General features: G+C 40.9%; 1 protein-coding gene across 2 annotated transcripts in view; it reads right to left on the bottom strand.

The window, feature by feature from the left end:
* Nucleotides 1-372: 372 nt before the first annotated feature.
* The window catches only part of ARK2C (arkadia (RNF111) C-terminal like ring finger ubiquitin ligase 2C), a 174,146-nt gene continuing 154,978 nt past the window's right edge, over nt 373-19,540 (bottom strand). For both annotated transcript variants that reach the window (XM_077283572.1, XM_077283582.1), the window contains 3 exons: nt 14,789-14,884; nt 10,411-10,517; nt 373-6,368 (listed from right to left, as the gene is read on the bottom strand). In XM_077283572.1, the coding sequence (XP_077139687.1) occupies nt 6,251-6,368; nt 10,411-10,517; nt 14,789-14,884 (321 nt within the window). In that variant the 3' untranslated portion in view covers nt 373-6,250. The remainder of the gene's footprint in view (nt 6,369-10,410; nt 10,518-14,788; nt 14,885-19,540) is intronic.

Below are 19,540 nucleotides of genomic sequence, written 5' to 3'. Positions count from 1 at the left end.
TCGCCGTCGTCTGGAGAGCGGCACATCCGCGCGACAACAATACAAGCCATTATCAAAGCCGACAGAAGTGGCGCCTTAAAAACCTGCTCCGTGTGACGCTCCGAGATTACAATAATTGGATTTTTACATTAACTTTTCTCTTACTCATTGCAAAGTGAGAATATTACATTTTCCGCCAGGTCGCGGGATGAATTAGTCATATTTTACCGTATTATTTTACCGCATTACTGTTGGAGGTATAGAGTGTTGCAGCATTCAAAGATAGAAGATTCATTTTGGCAATCTAGAGGTTAAAGGGGTCTCATTGTACTCGCAGTCCTAAATGTGGGCAGTATGGAAAAAAACGGGAGAAGAAGAGCAGGTTTTATCTAGTTTTCTTTAAAAAAAAAAGTCATTATAGCTATTTCATCCGTTTAAATCCCTGAAGTCACTTTCGATACCTAAGAGTCCAGTGGGCGGGTCTAATTCATGATCTGTCCATTTCTGCATGCACAGTTATATAGGGGAGGCTGTCCATCACTAGCTAGTACCACCCACTGGACTCCTAAACATGGAAGCAGAGAAATTGTTCTATCAAGAATCTATGGGAAATGCAATAGTACAACAAGTATAAAAAACTTTGTAATAAATATTACCAGGGAGATATGCTTCTATCTCTATTCATGAGCCACTTCTTCTCCAATCCCCTCTGACCTCCTGAACTACTCTGAAAATCAACTTAAATTTGTTTTTGTTCTAAACAAGAGAGACTTTGAGATCACTAAGGTGTTTGATTATAACTGCCTATTGAAGTCTATGGAAAGTGAGACGAGGGGGCAGAACAGAACAGGTCCATGCTGCTGCTGCTTCTAGTAAGTGTTTTATCTCACTCCAGAACTGGATTCACAGCTACAATTCTTAGTACTCCTGTATAATATTCTGCAGGCTGCTGCTTCTATTAATACTTCATGACTTCCATAGACCCTATCAGGGTTGTCCCCCAAAAAATTTGTCATTAAGATTTATTGGTGAATGAGTATGTATCTCCATATAATATAAACTCTGTTGTACTATAGGACTACTATCATCATCAGTGTTGCGTGGACGGAACGTTCAGAGATGACAACAGCAATAGCCATGGTGTTACCATCTTTGAAAAGCAGCTAACTTCCTGGTTTAAGCAGCTAAAACCAATATTCCTCGCTCATTGCCTTGGTTTCCGCCAATATCTTTGCATAATAGCCAATCAAATAGGTGTCCCACCCCCTGTCAATCATCTTGAAGTCTTATCACCCCTCATTTAACTTGAAGTCCCACAACCTTTCAATCATATTAAAATCCCACCCACTGTCAATCATCTTGAACTCCTGCCCCGTTAGTCATGTTGCAGCTTCACCCGTCAAACATTTTGAAGCATCAACCTTTTAATACTACCCGCTGTCAATCATTCTGCAGTTGCATCCCTGTCAATTATTCTGTATTCCCACCTCATCTATCATTTTGTATCCCCAGCCTCTGTCAATCATTTTGAAGTAGCACCCCTTTAATCATGTTAAAGCTCAACCCACTGTCAATCATTGTGAGGTTTCACCCCGTCAATCATTTTGAAGTCCCACCCTTTAATTATCTTAAAGTTCCACCCACTGTCTATCCATCTGAAGTTTCACCCCGTCAATCATTTTGTGATCCCACCCACTGTCAATCATCTTGAAATCCAACCACCTATCAATCATTTTTAAGTCGCCTTAAAGTTCCACCCCCTGTCAATCATTTTTAAGTCCCACCCCGTCAATCATTTTTAAGTCCCACCCCCTGTCAATCATTTTTAAGTCCCAGCCCTCAATGTCGGATGCTATAGTTCATGGGCAGATGGAAGAAGTTCTGCTATGAAGGGTGAGGAGCAACCAAATCTGGCAAAAAAAGAAGGCAAGAATCTTTTTAATGAAAAGACGTCAGTTTACTTTAGCTTCCTACATGCAGTTTGCAGGGCATCACTGTAATAGCTCTTTATATATTTGCATATATTCAAGTGGCAGCAGCTTCAAGTCAAAGAAAATTTGCTTATAAAGAAGAAAACGTGAGAACTCTCCATAGAGAGAAAATGCAACAATGGCACCGCCATGGGAGGGCGCACGTGGCCAGATCCTCCTTATGGAATAATAGCAGATTTTAAGACTGATACTTTTATATTCTGCATATGTTTAGTATTAGATTCTGCTCCTTTATACTTTTTGTACAGTTTTCCTTTAAATATTCATAATTCCATTCCAGTAAACAAACCTTGAAATTCTAAAATACAATTTAAAGGGAAATTCCACTTTAAAAAAAAAAAAAAGTCTGATGATGTCATCATGACATCACTGGTGGGAGTGTTGTGACTCCGTTAGTGCTCCTAATAATAGAGATTGTGGTGTTCTAAAATTTCTAAAATGCTCATCGGAATTTAAAAAAACAAAAAACAAAACATCATTTCTTCATTTTTGCTTTTCAGTAAAAAAAAAAATGTCACAAAAAACGGACAATAATTCTAAGCATGAATTTTAACATATCATTTCCTATCAAAATTTAAGAAAAAATCCCCAGATTTCTTCAGTCAGTCTGTCAATGGTTCTATTCGAAGATTTAATATATTTTTGGGAAACAATAAAAAATATCACTGCCATTGTGGTTCCAGCTCTCCCAGAGTCCTGATTGGCCATTGTATACATAAACTAGTGATATTTTCTCATTGCTACTATTAGGGACTCTGGGAAACCTGGTTGACAACATCCATTTAAACAGTAATGGTGGCCCTGTTAACTGCCGCCTAACCGCTTAACTTTCCAATTAGCAGATCAAACAAATTAAAACATTTTAATGACTTAACAGATGAGGGAAACTTAAAGGAGTTGTATAGTTCATTTTCTTGGAAGGGCTCATAAAAATCAAGTTGATCACAGCTTATCCCATCTCTCAAATCCCTAGTGATCAGTGTGTTCAGATCAAGTGTTTAATTTCCCTGCAGCGACACCACAGGACAAATGAAGAATTACATGGGTTGGGTCCTCCAGGGACAAAAATGCCTTTTTGTTTTATTTTTTTTTCTTTGTTCAGCTCATTGATGAGAATCCAGAATAAGAGGCCCCTCTAATTGATAAACAATCCCTTTAAGAACATAAAGGAATTTTCTTTGTACGAAGATTTTTCGTCAAGCAGCAGAAGTGCTTAGCACTCAGTTACTCCATTACTATTGATTAGGAAACACATTTTTTGGGGGGGCAACGGTTCGTTTGGCTTCAAGTTTGTCGTACCAGGATTATTTAATAGACAGTGAGAAAAGTAAAATGGTCATCTCGGTTCGATTTATGAGTGCAAATAATATGTATATGTGCTAAACACGTCCACTATATTGCAGTTATCCACTAGGTCACAGCATACAGAATCAAAGGTTTGCATTCGTAAGGAATGTATCCAAGATTACAGCACCACAGTAATACAGTTCATAATCACACACCCTGAATTATTATTACTTTTTTTTTTCCACAAGATAAAGATTTCATTTGTTTTAAAAGTTACTATCACATGCAAAGCATTCCAGTCCAGAGCAATGCAAAATATGAGGTAATAGGAGTTATGTATATTTATAGATATCCATATATAAAAAAAATTAGTATCGTCTCTAAATAAATAAATTATAATTAAAAAGGCCAAAACAACTATAAAAATAATTAAATAAGAATTCACAAAAAAGTCTACAAGTTAGTCATAAATTATGATTGTTAAATATAAGGCATTGAAACTCACAAAACCCTGTAAACTATCAACAGTTGATTCCTACAGACTCGAAAAAAATCATTCTACATTGTCGTATTCTCACGAGATATTAAACACATGGAACCCTATACACCAATACGATCTGCGACATTACGCTTTACCGTTAAGGGTTTCATACACACATATATACTTCCATTAAAAACTTGGTGCTTTTGCTTTCCTTTTTTCTGTTTGTTTGTGTTTTTTTTTTTGTTTTTTTTAGAAAAAATGTGCTTGTTCATTAGGCGATAATGTAATACTTTTTCCATCCTGATACACTCTGATGGGCTTTTTATACCATGCACTGATTGTTCCAGGCTCAAGGAGGGTCCATAATGAAGACCTTGTATGTAATAGACCCTTCTTCATGTCTGTGATTTATGGTTTGCTCTGCTTATGCTTAAAGGGGTTGGGTGTGCCCCCATGGCCATTCCACTACATGGCCTGGCTTAGCACCCCATGGCGTTCCCACTTTACACAATGCAAATCTCTCTTGAGATTGAAAATAGGTAGCCATAATGACTAATATTCCAAACCTATGCATACCTGAAATTTGGGATTTTCATGAAACAAAACTATTTGCTGAAATTTCAAAATTTTCTTCCAGGAAGATTGAATATTTGAACTGAATTGCTAGCATAGATCTGTCATTGTGGGCTATTTCATTTGTTAATGAAACTTGCCCTGCCATGACTCAGGAGGCCCTTAGGGTCCAGATATTTTGACCTTTGGACAGTTTCCCATGGAGTTGACTGGTCATTTGTTTGACGTCCATAATATGCTTCACTGCACTTCAATGCAAGAACAAGTCTGAAAGTCTCAATCTCCTGAACATGGCATGTACCTGCTGGGAAGCATGATCTCTTGAGCTATGGCATGTCATACTTCATTAACAAATGCGGTTGCCAGGTTATGACAGATGGTATTTTAGTAGCTGAGTAAAAAAAAAATTCAAGTTTGTCTTATATAGACGTAAAGTAAAGAAACTGAGTTTGGAAATGTCACTTCTGTGATAATAATTGATTTAATGGATAATTTTTGGACCTTTTGGACAATTCATCTTTATGGCTATGGCCACCATAATTTGTGCTCTTAAATGAAGACTGTAAACAGTTGGTGAAGCCATTGAGGTAAAGGCTTTCGGGCTACCAAGGTATTAATAATGTAGTATGATGTAACCCCATAAAAGTTTCAATAATGCTAGAGTAAAGGCCTAGGAGTCTTATGGCACAAAAAGAGTTATCAGTGTCAAAATGAACCCTGAATTTAATAAGGACTTTTCACAATAAAATCTAAACTTTTTATGTAACCACATAATGAATACAACTTTTTAAAATTGTTTCAATTTCCCCCAAAATGTTTTGGACCTACCGTATGGGTAATTTAATACTTATCAATGGCATGTGACATAGTTTGTACAAAAGTTGTAAAAAATGAAAAAAAAAAACATTTTTGCCAATCTTCACAGGCATATTTTGGCATTATAGTAGAATAAGACTCACTGTAATTACTGTCATAATGATTTTTTTCTTTTGAGATGGCATGATGAGGTTAAGGATTAATTTAGGGTCTCGAGCGTTTAACTGAATTTACATAATTCGTCAAAGACCCTCAAGAATTATGAACTCAGTAGTCTAAAAATTGAGAAAACGGTCTATACGGAATTACTTTTTCTAAGCCCCGGCAAAAGCAGAGTAAACCATTGTAATAGCGGGAGAAGTTATTTTGCCCTTTATACAATCCTTTGTAAACATAAGAAGTGTAATAAATACATTACGTAAAAGAAAAAAACAAACTAAAGGCTACGACTTTCCTCCGTTTGACTGTAAACAGGTTTTTTTTTTTTTTTTTCTGTAGCCTCTTATTTTGGAAGTTTTGGGAAATTTCACACGAATCAACCATAAATGGCTCACCCCAGCACCAAAAAAAAAAATAAAAAAAAAAAAAAAAATACAAATAATAAAAAAAAATTATCAATAAATAAAAAAAAATTTATAAAATAATATTTGGTGCAAAATTAGGCTAATAGCAACAAGTCCACCACAAGATGACTAGGGCATCAAACACAGAACATTTTTTTTAAATAAGCAAACATGCTCCAGATGCCGTCCACATAAATACTGTAGCTATGTACCCCTACTTGATTCTACTTATTGGAGAGGTATATATACAATCCTTTGGAGCGCAGGATTGGCAAGCCAGACTACCACACTAGTACCTCCAAGAGCTAGTCTCCAACTCCAGCAATCGCCCTCTTTGGCTCTAGGAAGGCCAGCTTCCAATGCAACGGGGCATTATGGCTGTTAAGATCCTCTGGTAATTGTTGGATGCCTGCAATTCGTCTACAGAATAACGTGCTTGCAGGCCGTCCTCTAAAACAAATGGCTCAGAAGGCAAAGTTTTGCTGCAGGCAATGGCCACGTGACCTGATAAGGAACATGGGATCCTGACGGAAAAATAAAAAAAAGTCCTCGTCTTCTCAACTGTCTTCTCCCAGTTGCGTTTCAATGTCCACTCTGCAGATCGGACACTTCTTACTGGTGGCCAACCACTGGTCAACGCAGACTTGGTGGAACAGGTGCATGCAGGGTAACCTCCTGGAAGGGCACAAAATTTTTTTTTAGTAGATTCGCTACTGTCTTAAACAATAAAAAATGGCATAATTGGCCAACTATAAAGTAAAGCATAAAGAAATATTTAGTTATGATGAAAGCTAAAAGATATGGAAACGCCAAAGAGTTTTTTCGCAACTGGGTTTCATTCAAAAATTTGCTTTTACAAGCTCTTTCTTTAGCTGCTGAAGAATGAGTTAACTGAGAATCTTTCATTGAGCTCGTTGAGTGAGAGTTTGTAACTTTTCTGTCCTTTTCTGAGCACCTTTTCATTTATTTAGGGCCAAAAATGTGGTGCAACTAAGACTAGTATAAAGGAAAATCGGCCTCAAGCCTCAAAATATGATTATTTGATTATGATGAAAGTTACAGGATATGGACACCTTCTAGGACATTTTGTTTAACTTAAAATGTATGTATTTTGGGCTAAACATAATTTTTACAATTGGGTTTCGCTATACATTTTCCAGTGTATTTTACTGGCTCTTTCTGCAGTTACTTCAGAATGAGATAACTGAGAATCTGTCCATTTATTTAAGGCCAAAAAATGGGTCCGAATTAAGCCTAGCATGAGATGAAAGCCTTAATATATGATTCTTTAAAGAGGATATCCGGGACTTTAGAAAAAAAGGTGTGTAGTTGCTAATAGAGGCAACTACGTATCTGTTGTACCCGGTGCTGGTAATTGACCGCTCCTGCCAGAGATTCAGCTGCTCCCTGCCAAAACAGCAGCAGTTGGTCTTCCTGCTGACAGGGCAGGACTACTGGTGTCATGCTGATTGACAGCCGGCTTTGACTGCTGTTTCAGCGCTCTAGCAGCACAGTGTTAGGCCATGTTCACACAGTGCGTTTTTTACCGCGGAACCGCGGCGGTTTTGCCGCTGCGGTTCCGCAGCTGTTTTCCATGCAGGGTACAGTACACTGTACCCTATGGAAAACAGGACACACTGTGCACATGGTCCGGAAATTTAAAAAAAAAGCCGTGCTGAATAGCTCCCGGAAAAAAGAAGGAGCATGTCAATTCTTCTTCCTGAACCGCAGCGGTTCTGCACCCATAGACCTCCATTGTGAGGTCAAAATCGCAGTAAAACACGCAGATCAAAAATATATCTGCGTGTTTTACTGCGGTTTGATGTGCAGAACCGCTGCTGCAGGAAGTGCGGGAGAGCGGGCGGAAGTGCGTGGGCGGAAGTCCGTGGGCGGCGTGTGTGGTCCCGACTGTGTCACGAAGAGACTGTCATCATGGAGGCATACCGTCGCATGGGGATCGATGTCGGGCGTCTGATTGATTTGGTAAGTCTGTGTGTCCGTCCCCATGCGACGATATGCCTCTATTGTGCTAAGTCGCCGTATCGGACTACTACTCCCATCCGGTATTAGGATGGGAGAGTTGTCCCTGTGTCCGGCGACTTAGCACAATACTAAAGTTCACACCAAACACAAACACACAGTACACATACATGACACACAGTACAGTACATACAACACATAACATAGAGTATATACTCACCAACAGCACACTTGTAGGCGAAGCCCTCGATCCTCCAGGAAAAAATCACAAAATAAAAAATCAAATCCATACTCCCTGTCCGCAGAATCCATAAAACGAGTGTCCCACGCCGATCGGCTGCTCTCCGGCGATACACTGCCAGGAGTGAAGCTCCTAGCAGTGTATCGCGTACTGTCCCGGAGCTCAATGACTCCGGCGTCTCGGTTAACGGCAGTACAGCTGCGTTGAACTTTCCCACGCAGCACTGCCGTTAAGCGAGAGAGCCGGGGTCAATGACCGCCGGTTAACTCGCTCGCGCATGCGCAGTGACACACCGACAGGAACTATGGCTCCTGTCAGTGTGTTGCTGCAGCCGTGGAGAGCAGACATATCTCTGGATGTGTCTGTTCTCCATGGAAGATCTTCGTGGGACCCTCGATGGATTTCTGCGGACAGGGCCAGGGAGTATGAATTTGTTTTTTTATTTTGCGTCTTTTTCAGGTCGAGGGTCTTCAGGACGGATTGAGCGTACAATAAAATATGGTCAAAAAGTGGGTGTCTTTATTTCATTAAAATATTTTTTTTCTAGTGTTTGTGTTTTTTTTTTTAACCCTTTCATTGGATTAATAATGGATAGGCGTCTTATTGACGCCTCTCCATTATTAACCGGGCTTAATGCCACCTTACAATAGCAAGGTGGCATTAACCCCTCATTACCCCATATCCCACCGCTACACGGGAGTGGGAAGAGAGTGGCCAAGTGCCAGAATAGGCGCATCTTCCAGATGTGCCTTTTCTGGGGTGGCTGGGGGCAGATGTTTGTAGCCAGGGGGGGCCAATAACCATGGACCCTCTTCTGGCTATTAATATCTGCCCTCAGTCACTGGCTTTACCATTCTGGCGGAGAAAATTGCGCGGGAGCCCACGCCAATTTTTTCCGCCATTTAACCCTTTAATAGGATTAATAATGGATAGGCGTCTTATTAACGCCTCTCCATTATTAACCGGGATTAATGCCACCTTACAATAGGAAAAATACGTGCAAATGAAAGACGTGGCACTTAAATACGGGAAACGTGGCACTTAAATACGTGGCACGTGGCACTTGTACGTGATACGTGGCACTTAAATACGTGATACGTGTCACTTATACGTGATACGTGTCACTTATACGTGATACGTGGCACATGGCACTTATACGTGGCACTTAAATACGTGGCACTTAAATACGTGGCACGTGGCACTTAAATACGTGGTACTTAAATACATGGCACTTAAATACGTGGCACGTGGCACTTAAATACGTGGCACTTATACGTGGCACTTAAATACGTGGCACTTAAATACGTGGCACGTGGCACTTAAATACGTGGCACGTGGCACTTAAATACGTGGCACTTAAATACGTGGCACGTGGCACTTATACGTGGCACTTAAATACGTGGCACGTGGCACTTAAATACGTGGCACGTGGCACTTAAATACGTGGCACGTGGCACTTAAATACGTGTGTTAAGTTCCAAAATGGAGGATGGAAGAAGAAAAGGGTTGGACAAGGAAATGACATCATTTTTTTTTTTTTTTTCCCCCCCACTGCAGTAAACTTTATTTCTGTCAAACACAGACAATCTGCAGACAAAACTGCATCAAAAAACGCACTAAAAAACGCACTAAAAAACGCACCAAAAACGCACCAAAAACGCACCTGCGTTTTCTGCAGAGACCTGCAGTTTCAGTCAGGAAAAAAAAGGATGGAAATCCTGAACGTGTGAACATAGCCTTATTAATCTAGGGACACTAGGCTGCACAGCAACCTTCCAGAATTTGTCTTAAATTTGCCTTTTATTCATATGCAAGTTAGGTCTGCAAGTGCACTGGCGGGCAAGTCTGTGCACTTGCAGTCCTCGGTCGGCACCTCTTCACTTCTTCCTGCCGGCGCCCCATTCCACTTTTTAATTGACAGTGGAGACAGAGCTTCTGATGCATTAAATCACCTCTGCTCTCCATTGTTAGTTAAGAAGTGGAGCTGGGGAGAAGTGAAGAGGAGCTGAGGACTGCAAGTGCACTTACAAAGCTAATGGGACAACGAAAAGTTTACAGGTATCCCCGGAAATGTTTTACTCTGCCCTTCCTGCAGTATCACTGTTTAAAGTATAGGAAATAATCCTGAGGGGTGGTGTTTATTTCTGAATGAGAGCGGAGCTTGAAGACTTATTAGGCATGGCCTTTGACCAATCACATTCATGGTTGCTGAACAGTGTATGTTCGGTCCTATAATCAACCAATCAGTGGTCAGCATGTAGAAAAAGCAACTAAATTATGTTTTCTAAAATGAGAATGGAGCCATTTTGATTACAAGCAACAGAAAGTAACGCCCCATATCACAAACTATATTTTTTTTAGCATTTTTTAATATCTTATTATCAAAATATGCAAAAAAACATAGGGAATTTTTTTCAGTGGACTCCCCCTTTAAGAACAAGCCTTGTTTTGAGCACATTGTTGTATAAAGGGGAGACTGAAAAAGACTCTAATTACCTCACGTCCTCTCCGTCTTCAAGCATCGACAGGCAGATTGTGCACTTTTCATCCGTGTCTGTCTCCTCCTCGTCTTCTTTTGTGTCTTTGCCATCGTGTGGCATTCTCTGTGGGGCAATAAGGAAAAATGTGTCATGAAAGAGCTCTAAAATAATGAAAAGATAAGAAAAAAGGTCATGAGAATTGGACGATGTCATCAAGGTCCGGAAGTGCTGCAGATTCCCAATGTGGACTTGCTGACGGAAACTTTAATCTACAAGGTAAAAATTCACTTTCGTTCTAAATTTTTTAAATCTTCATCTTGTTGATTAATGTAGCGGAATTTTTCAGCAAATTTTCTCTTTTTATTATAATGTACGGAGATAAAATTCACAGTAAAATGTGAAATTTACATGGCTCTCTCGCTGCCCTCTGTGTGACCTGGCAGCTGTGAACTGAGGTAACCTTACTGATGTCACTGCACATCACAGCCATCGGGTCCCATGACAGATTCGAGGATCGTCATGGAATCTCCATGTGGACTACGACGGACCAGCATAGTTTTCTTTCATTAATAAATAGTGTTTTTGTGTGTGCGTATTTCTTGTGACTACTGGGTTAGTAATGGGGGTGTCTGACAGACACCTCTCCATTACTAACATCCACCCCATTAGCCCAACTGTCACTGCATCAGGGCAATCGGGAATAGCCGAAGCTAAGCATCATAATTGGTGCATCTAGTCTGATGTGCCATTTTTAGGGAAGCTGTGGGCTGGAATTTTTAGGATAGGAAGGGCCAGATAACCATGGACCTGCTCAGATTGATAATATCAGCTCATCACTGACTGCTTTGCCTTTTCTCGTAATCAAAAATGGGGAGGACCCCACATAATTTTTTTATGGTCCCCTCATTTTTTATAATCAGCAGCAGACTGGGAAGGCCCATGGTTATCTTGCTCTTCCCAGCCTATGAATATCAGCCCCCAGCTGTCTGCTTTCCCTCAGCTGGTTATTAAAAATGTGGTAATTTTTTTAAATGTATTTATTTATTACGTTAAAAGGAATCTGTCAGGTGACTTATTTTGTACTATACTAATGATATCCTGAAATAGGGTTTGGGCAGCCCTTTCAGGATATGCAACTTTTATTGCTCTCACTTCTCCAGTTTTCTTACTGTCAGCACTGGAGAAGTAAGAGCCTCGCACTGCCCAGTTAAGCAGATGTAAATTCAAAATAATTATTCACTGCTCCCCACGCCTGTTGTGAATTCCGTTCTCGAACTCCCTCCTGTGGTCATGAATGGTACTTCGGTGAGTTCTGTCCGTGGACTCCCTCTGGTGGCTGTGAGTGGAGCTGCTGGTTCTGAGATTCCTTCTCCACCTGCCCTCGTTTAGGGCTAGGCTGGATTCTCTATTTAACTCCACTCAGATCATTACTCCATGCCAGCTGTCAATGTTCTAGTACTGGTTCAGATCTCTCCTGGATCTTTCTGAGGACCTGACTACTCCAGCAAAAGCTAAGTTCCGGCTTGTTCATTTCTTACTTATGGTTTTTCTTGCTAAGTTCTAGTCCAGCTTGCTATCATGAAACTGCCTGGCTAGCTGGAAGCTATGGGGGTGCAGAGTGGCACCACCGCACCGTGAGTCGGTGCGGGGGTATTTTTTGCACACACTGCGTGGTTTTTGTAGTTTGTTGTGTTGACCGCAAAGATCCCTTTTCTATCCTCAATCTGTTTAGTTAGACTGGCCTCTCTTTGCTAAAGCCTATTTCATCCAGTGTTTGTGATTTCCTCTTAACTCACAGTCAATACTTGTGGGGGGCTGCTTTTACCTTTGGGGAAATTTCTCTGAGGCAAGTGAGGCTTTGTTTCCTTCTTTAGGGGTAGTTAGCTCTTAGGCTGTGAAGAGGCGTCTAGGCAGAGTCAGGCACGCTCCACGGCTATTTCTAGTTGTGTTGATAGGAGTAGGGTTTGCGGTCAGCAGAGTTCCCATTTCCCCAGAGCTCGTCCCGATTCCGTGTTTAACTATCAGGTCATTCCTGGTGCACCTAACCACCAGGTCCATAACACACGCCCACCTCTCAGTGCCAGTTCAGTGATGGTAAAAATCTTCTCAGGCGCCGAGAGGTGCGCGTGAGGAAAGTGTGTCGAGCATCGCGTCACCGAGTCTTCGATAAGACCCAATGGGGCTGGCCAATCACAATATTGCCAGTAGCCAACATGGCTACAGCATAACTGTGTATGGTGCTCAATCCCTGCATGTTTATTGGTTGTCTAGGAGCCACAAAACATGCGGGATGGGGACTCTAGCATGGGGCTCGATCACTAATCTACCCCATTTGAAAAAATGTATGTCATGTCAGCGAGAAAAAATATAAAATCCCTTATTAGATGATAGTAAAGTAAATTAGGACATCTCTAAAGGTCTTTAAAGGGAATCTGCCAGTAGCATCCACCCTACCATGCCATTTATATGGGCATGCAGGTCATAGGAAGCTGAATAAAATCATACCTTGTTAACGGTCGTCCGATATTTTATTCCAGAGAATTCCTAGAAATCCTCATTTTTCTTAATATGTAAATGAGCTGTTAAGATCTCTGGGCAGGACATAGATCTCCCTGAGAATCTGCCTCCAGACCTTATTTTAAATGGAAAGTTACCAGTGTGAGACATATAATAACTGCCAGTGTGCTCTCCAGATCTACATGTCTCACACTGGTAACTCCCCTTTTCCTTTCCAATAATCTCTGGAGGCAGATTCTCAGGGAGATCTATGTCCGGCCCATAAATCTTAACAGCTCATTTACATATTAAGAAAAACGTTAATTTATCTGAAATAAGATGTCAGATTGTAGATATCAGGGTATCATTTTATTCAGTATCCTATAACCTACATGCCCATATAGACGGCTTAATAGGGTTGATCCTACTGACAGATTCCCTTTAAATCCCTTTCCTTCTGCATTTGTAGGGATATGGATGTCGAAGAGGATAGTCCTCAGTTTACAATATCTCTATAAGCAACATACATTATCAAACACACTGGGAGACCTGGAATGTCCATCTAGTGCACTGTCGCTCATTCATTTGAATGGCCATATGTAGTACTACATTTCTTGTGGCTGCTACTTAGCAATTGTTCAGTTTATAGAAACTTCCCCCTGGATAATGGTTATACAATTATAGTCAATGGCGGATGACCATGTACACTCCTCAACATTGAAAGTGAAACACCAAGAAGGAAAAGTGGCAGAATTGTGGAAATCACAGGATGAAGATTACAATCGAGTTACTGATCTGCAAATGATGAAAAAATGCAAACAAAATTTCCAAACATCTCGAATACATCTAGAATATGAGCGACACATGCAGAAATCCCGGCACTTACAGGCTTGGCTGCTATCAGTGAGGGTATTAACTATCGTTTGGGAAGGTTCTGTCGCTGAATGCACTTGAGGAAATCATCAAGATCCTCTGCTGGCAGCTCCTGTGTAATTGCAACATGTGATCTGGCACTGACATGCTGAAAAAATGGCTTCTGGGACACTATGGAGAAATGGCCGTACCACTGGCTCCATGACCAAATCAATGTAACGTCAAGCTGGTAGTGCACCTGGAGTAAAGACAATAGTTCGGCATGATGTTCCTTCATGAGGGCTTCTTCATGGTGTTGCCCACGTGGTCTAGTTAGTTTCAAATGGGTTGTAGAGACCCATTCTAAAATTAGACATCACATACTGAGCCTAAGGCATCACTCAGTGTCTATAAAAACTGTCAGCAAGTGTTTGCACCCCATTGGGCCACGAGCCAGACATCCGGCTACAGGTGTCCATTGACCTCACACCACCGCTGTCAAAGGCTATCATGGTGCAGAGCAAGATGATATTGGAGTTTCGAATGTAGGTCTGTCCTCTTCAGCGACGAGTCCTGCTTTTTTCTTGGACTCAATGATAGCCGGAGATTGATCTGGAGGCCAATTGGGTAATGCCATGAAGAGGCCTTCATGAGGGAATGTAAAGGTGTCCCAGTATTCAACACGACAACGTCAGGTCGGAAGTTGCTCATGTCACTGTGAGCAGCCTGTGTGGCCTAAATGTGCTCCTATGGTCTGCAGCATCTTCAGACTTGTCTCCCATTGAGCACATCTAGAATGTAATTGATCGACAATTGCACAAGAGCTGCCAACAGCGGATCTTGATGATTTTTGTGTCCAAGTAGTGGAGCATTCCTCAGATGACCATTCAGTGGCAGCTGCCGAGGGTGTAAGTGCTGGGATTTCTACACATGGTGCAGTGACACATCTACCCATCCTGTGATTTCCATAATTACAATTTCAATGTTGAGGAATTGGATGTAAAAACTCTTGAGTAGATGCTTTTGAAATGAGTCGGGTCTCTTACCTTCTTGTACTTGTGCGGAAACGTGCACCGTTCGATGATGTTCTGCACGGCTCCTCGTGTCACACTTCCCAGTCTGTCTTCTAGTTGTAGCAGTTCCTTCAGGCAGAGAGACACAACAATCAGCCATATGTTCCTATTGCTACACCGAGATCACATACTTGCGTGTCTAACATTGAAAATGTCATGAAAAAATGGACACCAAACAATATGGCAAACTATCCTCTAGCATCCTGCTGCCGTAGACTTGCGTTGTCCATAAACACTCAATCTGTCGGGATCCTCTTATTCAACAGGACACAAAAATGAGACAGTCTCGTATTTTGCTTTCCTGGTGAAAAAAGCGGATCCTGCCAGAAATTTTTCAACAGAGACAATCAGAAAGTTACAGATAAAAACCTTAAGATGTGTTTGATAAAAAAACAACTAAATGAATGATTTGAATGGATAACCAAATTTCATGTGAACCTAGTCTTTGAAATATTTCAAGGATTCTTCTAAATATGTCCAAAAATAAGTACCATTTCCCTCCTTCTCTCAAAGCGATTTCCCTCTGTATAGGCAACTGTCTGCATCAGAAACTCCTTCACAGCTCTTTCTGCACTAAGAGCCCAGAGATATTAACAGATAGTATCAGGATAGTCAAATGTGGTGTGAACATAGCCAACGGTGTCTTCAAAGTGTGTCCAAAAAGAAAAAAGCTCTCATTCCTTCTCCTCCCAAAATTATTTCACGCTGTAAGACAACTGGCTGCAGCCCTCCTCACCCACAGCTTTTTTGCAGTAAGACTCAGAAATAATGACCAATAGCAGAACCCAATTTGGTGTACATTTAGCTTTTTGGATAGCCAAAAGTTTCTTGTGATTGTGTAAAAAAGAAATTGAGCCCAGAAAGGAGCGCCAAACATTCTTAGCAACTACTAAGTTGATGTGCATGCAGAGACTTTTTGCTGAGTTTTCGGAGCAGAAAATGAATGAAAACGCAAAGCTTTATTTAGAAGTTTTGAGATTAAAAGAAGGTTTCCACTTCCCAAACGCCTTAACAAGCTCAGTGTGCACATGCCTTTTACAATACCTCAACATTTTTCCCAATAGAATAATAAAACATTTTCCATTCTCTTCACAACACAAATCACTCAGTAAAGATTTCTGCTAACTGTGCCCCAACAGAAAAACTGGTTTCCCTCCTTCTCTTTCTAGAGTAACAATCCTGAAAAATTTAAAGGAGAACTAAGCGGTGTGTAAACCTGGACTTAGAAATAGTTAAGGGAATATGCACTCCCCGACACATCTGTTTTGCACTCCCCGACACAGCTGTTTTGCACTCCCCGACACAGCTGTTTTGCACTCCCCGACACAGCTGTTTTTTGTACTCCCCGACACAGCTGTTTTTGCACTCCCGACAGCTGTTTTTGCACTCTCCGACACAGCTGTTTTGCACTCCCTGACACAGCTGTTTTGCTTTCCCTGACACAGCTGTTTTTTTGCACTCCATGACACAGCTGTTTTTGCACTCCCCGACACAGCTGTTTTTGCACTCTCTGACACAGCTGTTTTTGCACTCTCCGACAGCTGTTTTTGCACTCTCTGACACAGCTGTTTTTACGCTCCACGACACAGCTGTTTTTGCACTCCCCGACATCTGTTTTTACATTCCCCGACACAGCTGTTTTGCACTCCCTGACACAGCTGTTTTTTGTACTCCCCGACACAGCTGTTTTTGCACTCCCGACAGCTGTTTTTGCACTCTCCGACACAGCTGTTTTGCACTCCCTGACACAGCTGTTTTGCTTTCCCTGACACAGCTGTTTTTTTGCACTCCATGACACAGCTGTTTTTGCACTCCCCGACACAGCTGTTTTTGCACTCTCTGACACAGCTGTTTTTGCACTCTCCGACAGCTGTTTTTGCACTCTCTGACACAGCTGTTTTTACGCTCCACGACACAGCTGTTTTTGCACTCCCCGACATCTGTTTTTACATTCCCCGACACAGCTGTTTTTGCACTCCCCGACAGCTGTTTTGCACTACCCGACACAGCTGCTTTTGCACTCCTCGAAATAGCTGTTTTTGCACTCCCCGACATAGCTGCTTTTGCATTCCCTGACAAAACTGTCTTTGCACTAACAGCCCAGAAATATTAAAACGATAGATAAATGTGGTGTGAACTTAGCCTGAGACACAGCTAAAAGGTTCCAAATAGAACATTTTCCCTCTACAAACAGCAGTCTGTAGGGCAACTGTATGCAGTAGGAGCCTCCCCCCCAAGCGCCTCATGCGATAAAGGCCTTGAAATATCTAAAGTATAGGCAAATGTGGAGTGAACCTAGCCTTAGAAATAGCTAAAGGAATTTTCTAAATATGTCCCAATAGAAAGACCATATCCCTGTTTCCCTTCACAAAACCACTTCTTTCTGTAAGACAACTGTCTGAAGCAGAAATCATCCCCCATAGTTTTTTCTGCAACAGGAGCCCAAAAATAGTGAAACGAGTCAAACATGTTGTGAACCAAACCATGGAAATAGCTAAAAGATGTGAGAAAATTATTCTCACAATTGATTTTGCTAAATATTATGGTGCAAAATTTAAGAATGTTGTTAGTAAGAAAAGAAAAATGTTCTAAAAAATATAGCAGCAGCAGCAATCATGAAGGATACAACGCAAAGAACTTTATTTAAATCCCGTTTTAGTGCAATGAAGATCATGTTGCTTTAAGGCCAAGTAATGATGAATTTTACAATCCCTGATTGATAGTCCCTTTTAAAATACACTGTTTCGACAATGGATATTTTATAAAACAAACACATTAAGCAGGCATGAGACAGAAGCACAAAATTATATATTAAATATTATATATGTATATATACAGGTGCATCTTACAAAATTAGAATATCATGAAAATGTTATTTTACTTCAGTTTTTCAAAACAAAAAGTGAAACTCATATATTATATAGAGACATTACAAACAGAGTGATCTATTTCACGTGTTTATTTCTGTTAATGTTGATGATTATGGCTTGCCATAATCATCAACATTAACAGAAATAAACACGTGAACTAGATCACTCTGTAATGACTCTATATAATATATGAGTTTCACTTTTTTGTATTGAAGAACTGAAATAAATTAACTTTTTGATGATATTCTAATTTTGTGAGAAGGACCTGTATTTCTTCCCCCCAAGTGCATATACAGCACATGTAATAATTTGGGGCTCAATTGCCAATTTTTTTATATTGCGATCCAAGCACTTCTAGCTACGGCTTTGCACATACTACTGTCTACCAGAATCAGTGCTGTAGGAGCTCATTTACACTCATAATTTTTGAGCAGTAGATCTTTCCGTCCCTCCCATAAATGGCCAAGTTCCTGTGTCCCACAAAAATCAGTAAACTCTTCTCCTAACATACTCTGTGCTGCTGGGCCATCCTGGTCCTTCCTGCTCTGTGTAACCCCGCCCCCTTCACTGATTAGCAGCTTTCTGCCAATCAGGGCTGTGGGCGGGGATATGCACAGCTCAGCATTCCGAGCTCTGCTGGATCCGCAGCATAGAAAACAAGGATTTGTACTAAAATGACAACAAGCAGACCAGCAAGTGATACATCGCTGGAATCATGGTCTCAGCCCCTACATTATACTGCTCTCAGATTAGTTAGCAAAAATTTGGTGATCGATTCCCTTTAAAAAGGTTGTTTTTATATGTCAGTCTCTATCCATATAATTGGACATCATATATAGGGATTCCCCTCCTTAATGAGAGCCCCTAAGACCCATTTAAAATGACCATTTGGCAGCAGAGATTTATGGCCAGCCGCAGCTTTCTGCGCCAATAAAAGCTGAATCCCTCTGGGGTCTCTGAAGCTGAAAAAAACCCACTAAAAGTCTGACCTGGAAGATCAGATATATATAAAAAACTGAAAAATCAATATCTGAAAAGGCACATATATCAAATATGTGTGCGTCATGTCATAATGGACAGAGGGATAGCTCAGTATAAGTCATACACAACATTATTACCCTCCATCCTGGAGCACAATGTCCTCACCGACGCAGCCATTTTTATTATTATATTGAAAAACCCCTTATATTAAAAAATGCTGGATTTTCTCATTTTCTCATCTAAGCCTCCCTCTGCCAGCAGAGATGATATTGGTTTCATGGCTCAGAATAGTGGCCCAGAAGATTTAACATTTCATCATAAAGGTTGCGAGACAGTCAGAGCTGTCATACAGAGCGCAGAGGGGTCATACTGGGTGAGAGAAGGAGAAAAACGCACACATCAGTCACTCGGACCCTTCATCCATTGACAATAAATGGATATAAATGTCAGCAAATAACTAAAGACCCCTCATCTGTATACAGAGACCCCCAATCTATAGCACAATATCATCTGTATATAGAGACCCCCTCATCTGTATACAGAGACCCCCAATCTATAGCACAATATCATCTGTATATAGAGAAACCTCATCTGTATACAGAGACCCCCAATCTATAGCACAATATCAGCTGTATACAGAGACCCCCAATCTATAGCACAATATCAGCTGTATACAGAGACCCCCAATCTACAGTATAGCACGGTATGCCAGTCTATGCAGAGACCCTGCATCTGTATACAGAGACCCCCAATCTATAGCACAATATCATCTGTATATAGAGAAACCTCATCTGTATACAGAGACCCCCAATCTATAGCACAATATCAGCTGTATACAGAGACCCCCAATCTACAGTATAGCACGGTATGCCAG

This window comes from Ranitomeya variabilis, chromosome 1, assembly GCF_051348905.1.
Source record: "Ranitomeya variabilis isolate aRanVar5 chromosome 1, aRanVar5.hap1, whole genome shotgun sequence".
Classification (NCBI taxonomy): Eukaryota; Metazoa; Chordata; class Amphibia; order Anura; family Dendrobatidae; genus Ranitomeya; species Ranitomeya variabilis.
The sequence above is the reverse complement of the archived record's forward strand: the minus strand, read 5'-3'. Positions and strand labels throughout refer to the sequence as shown.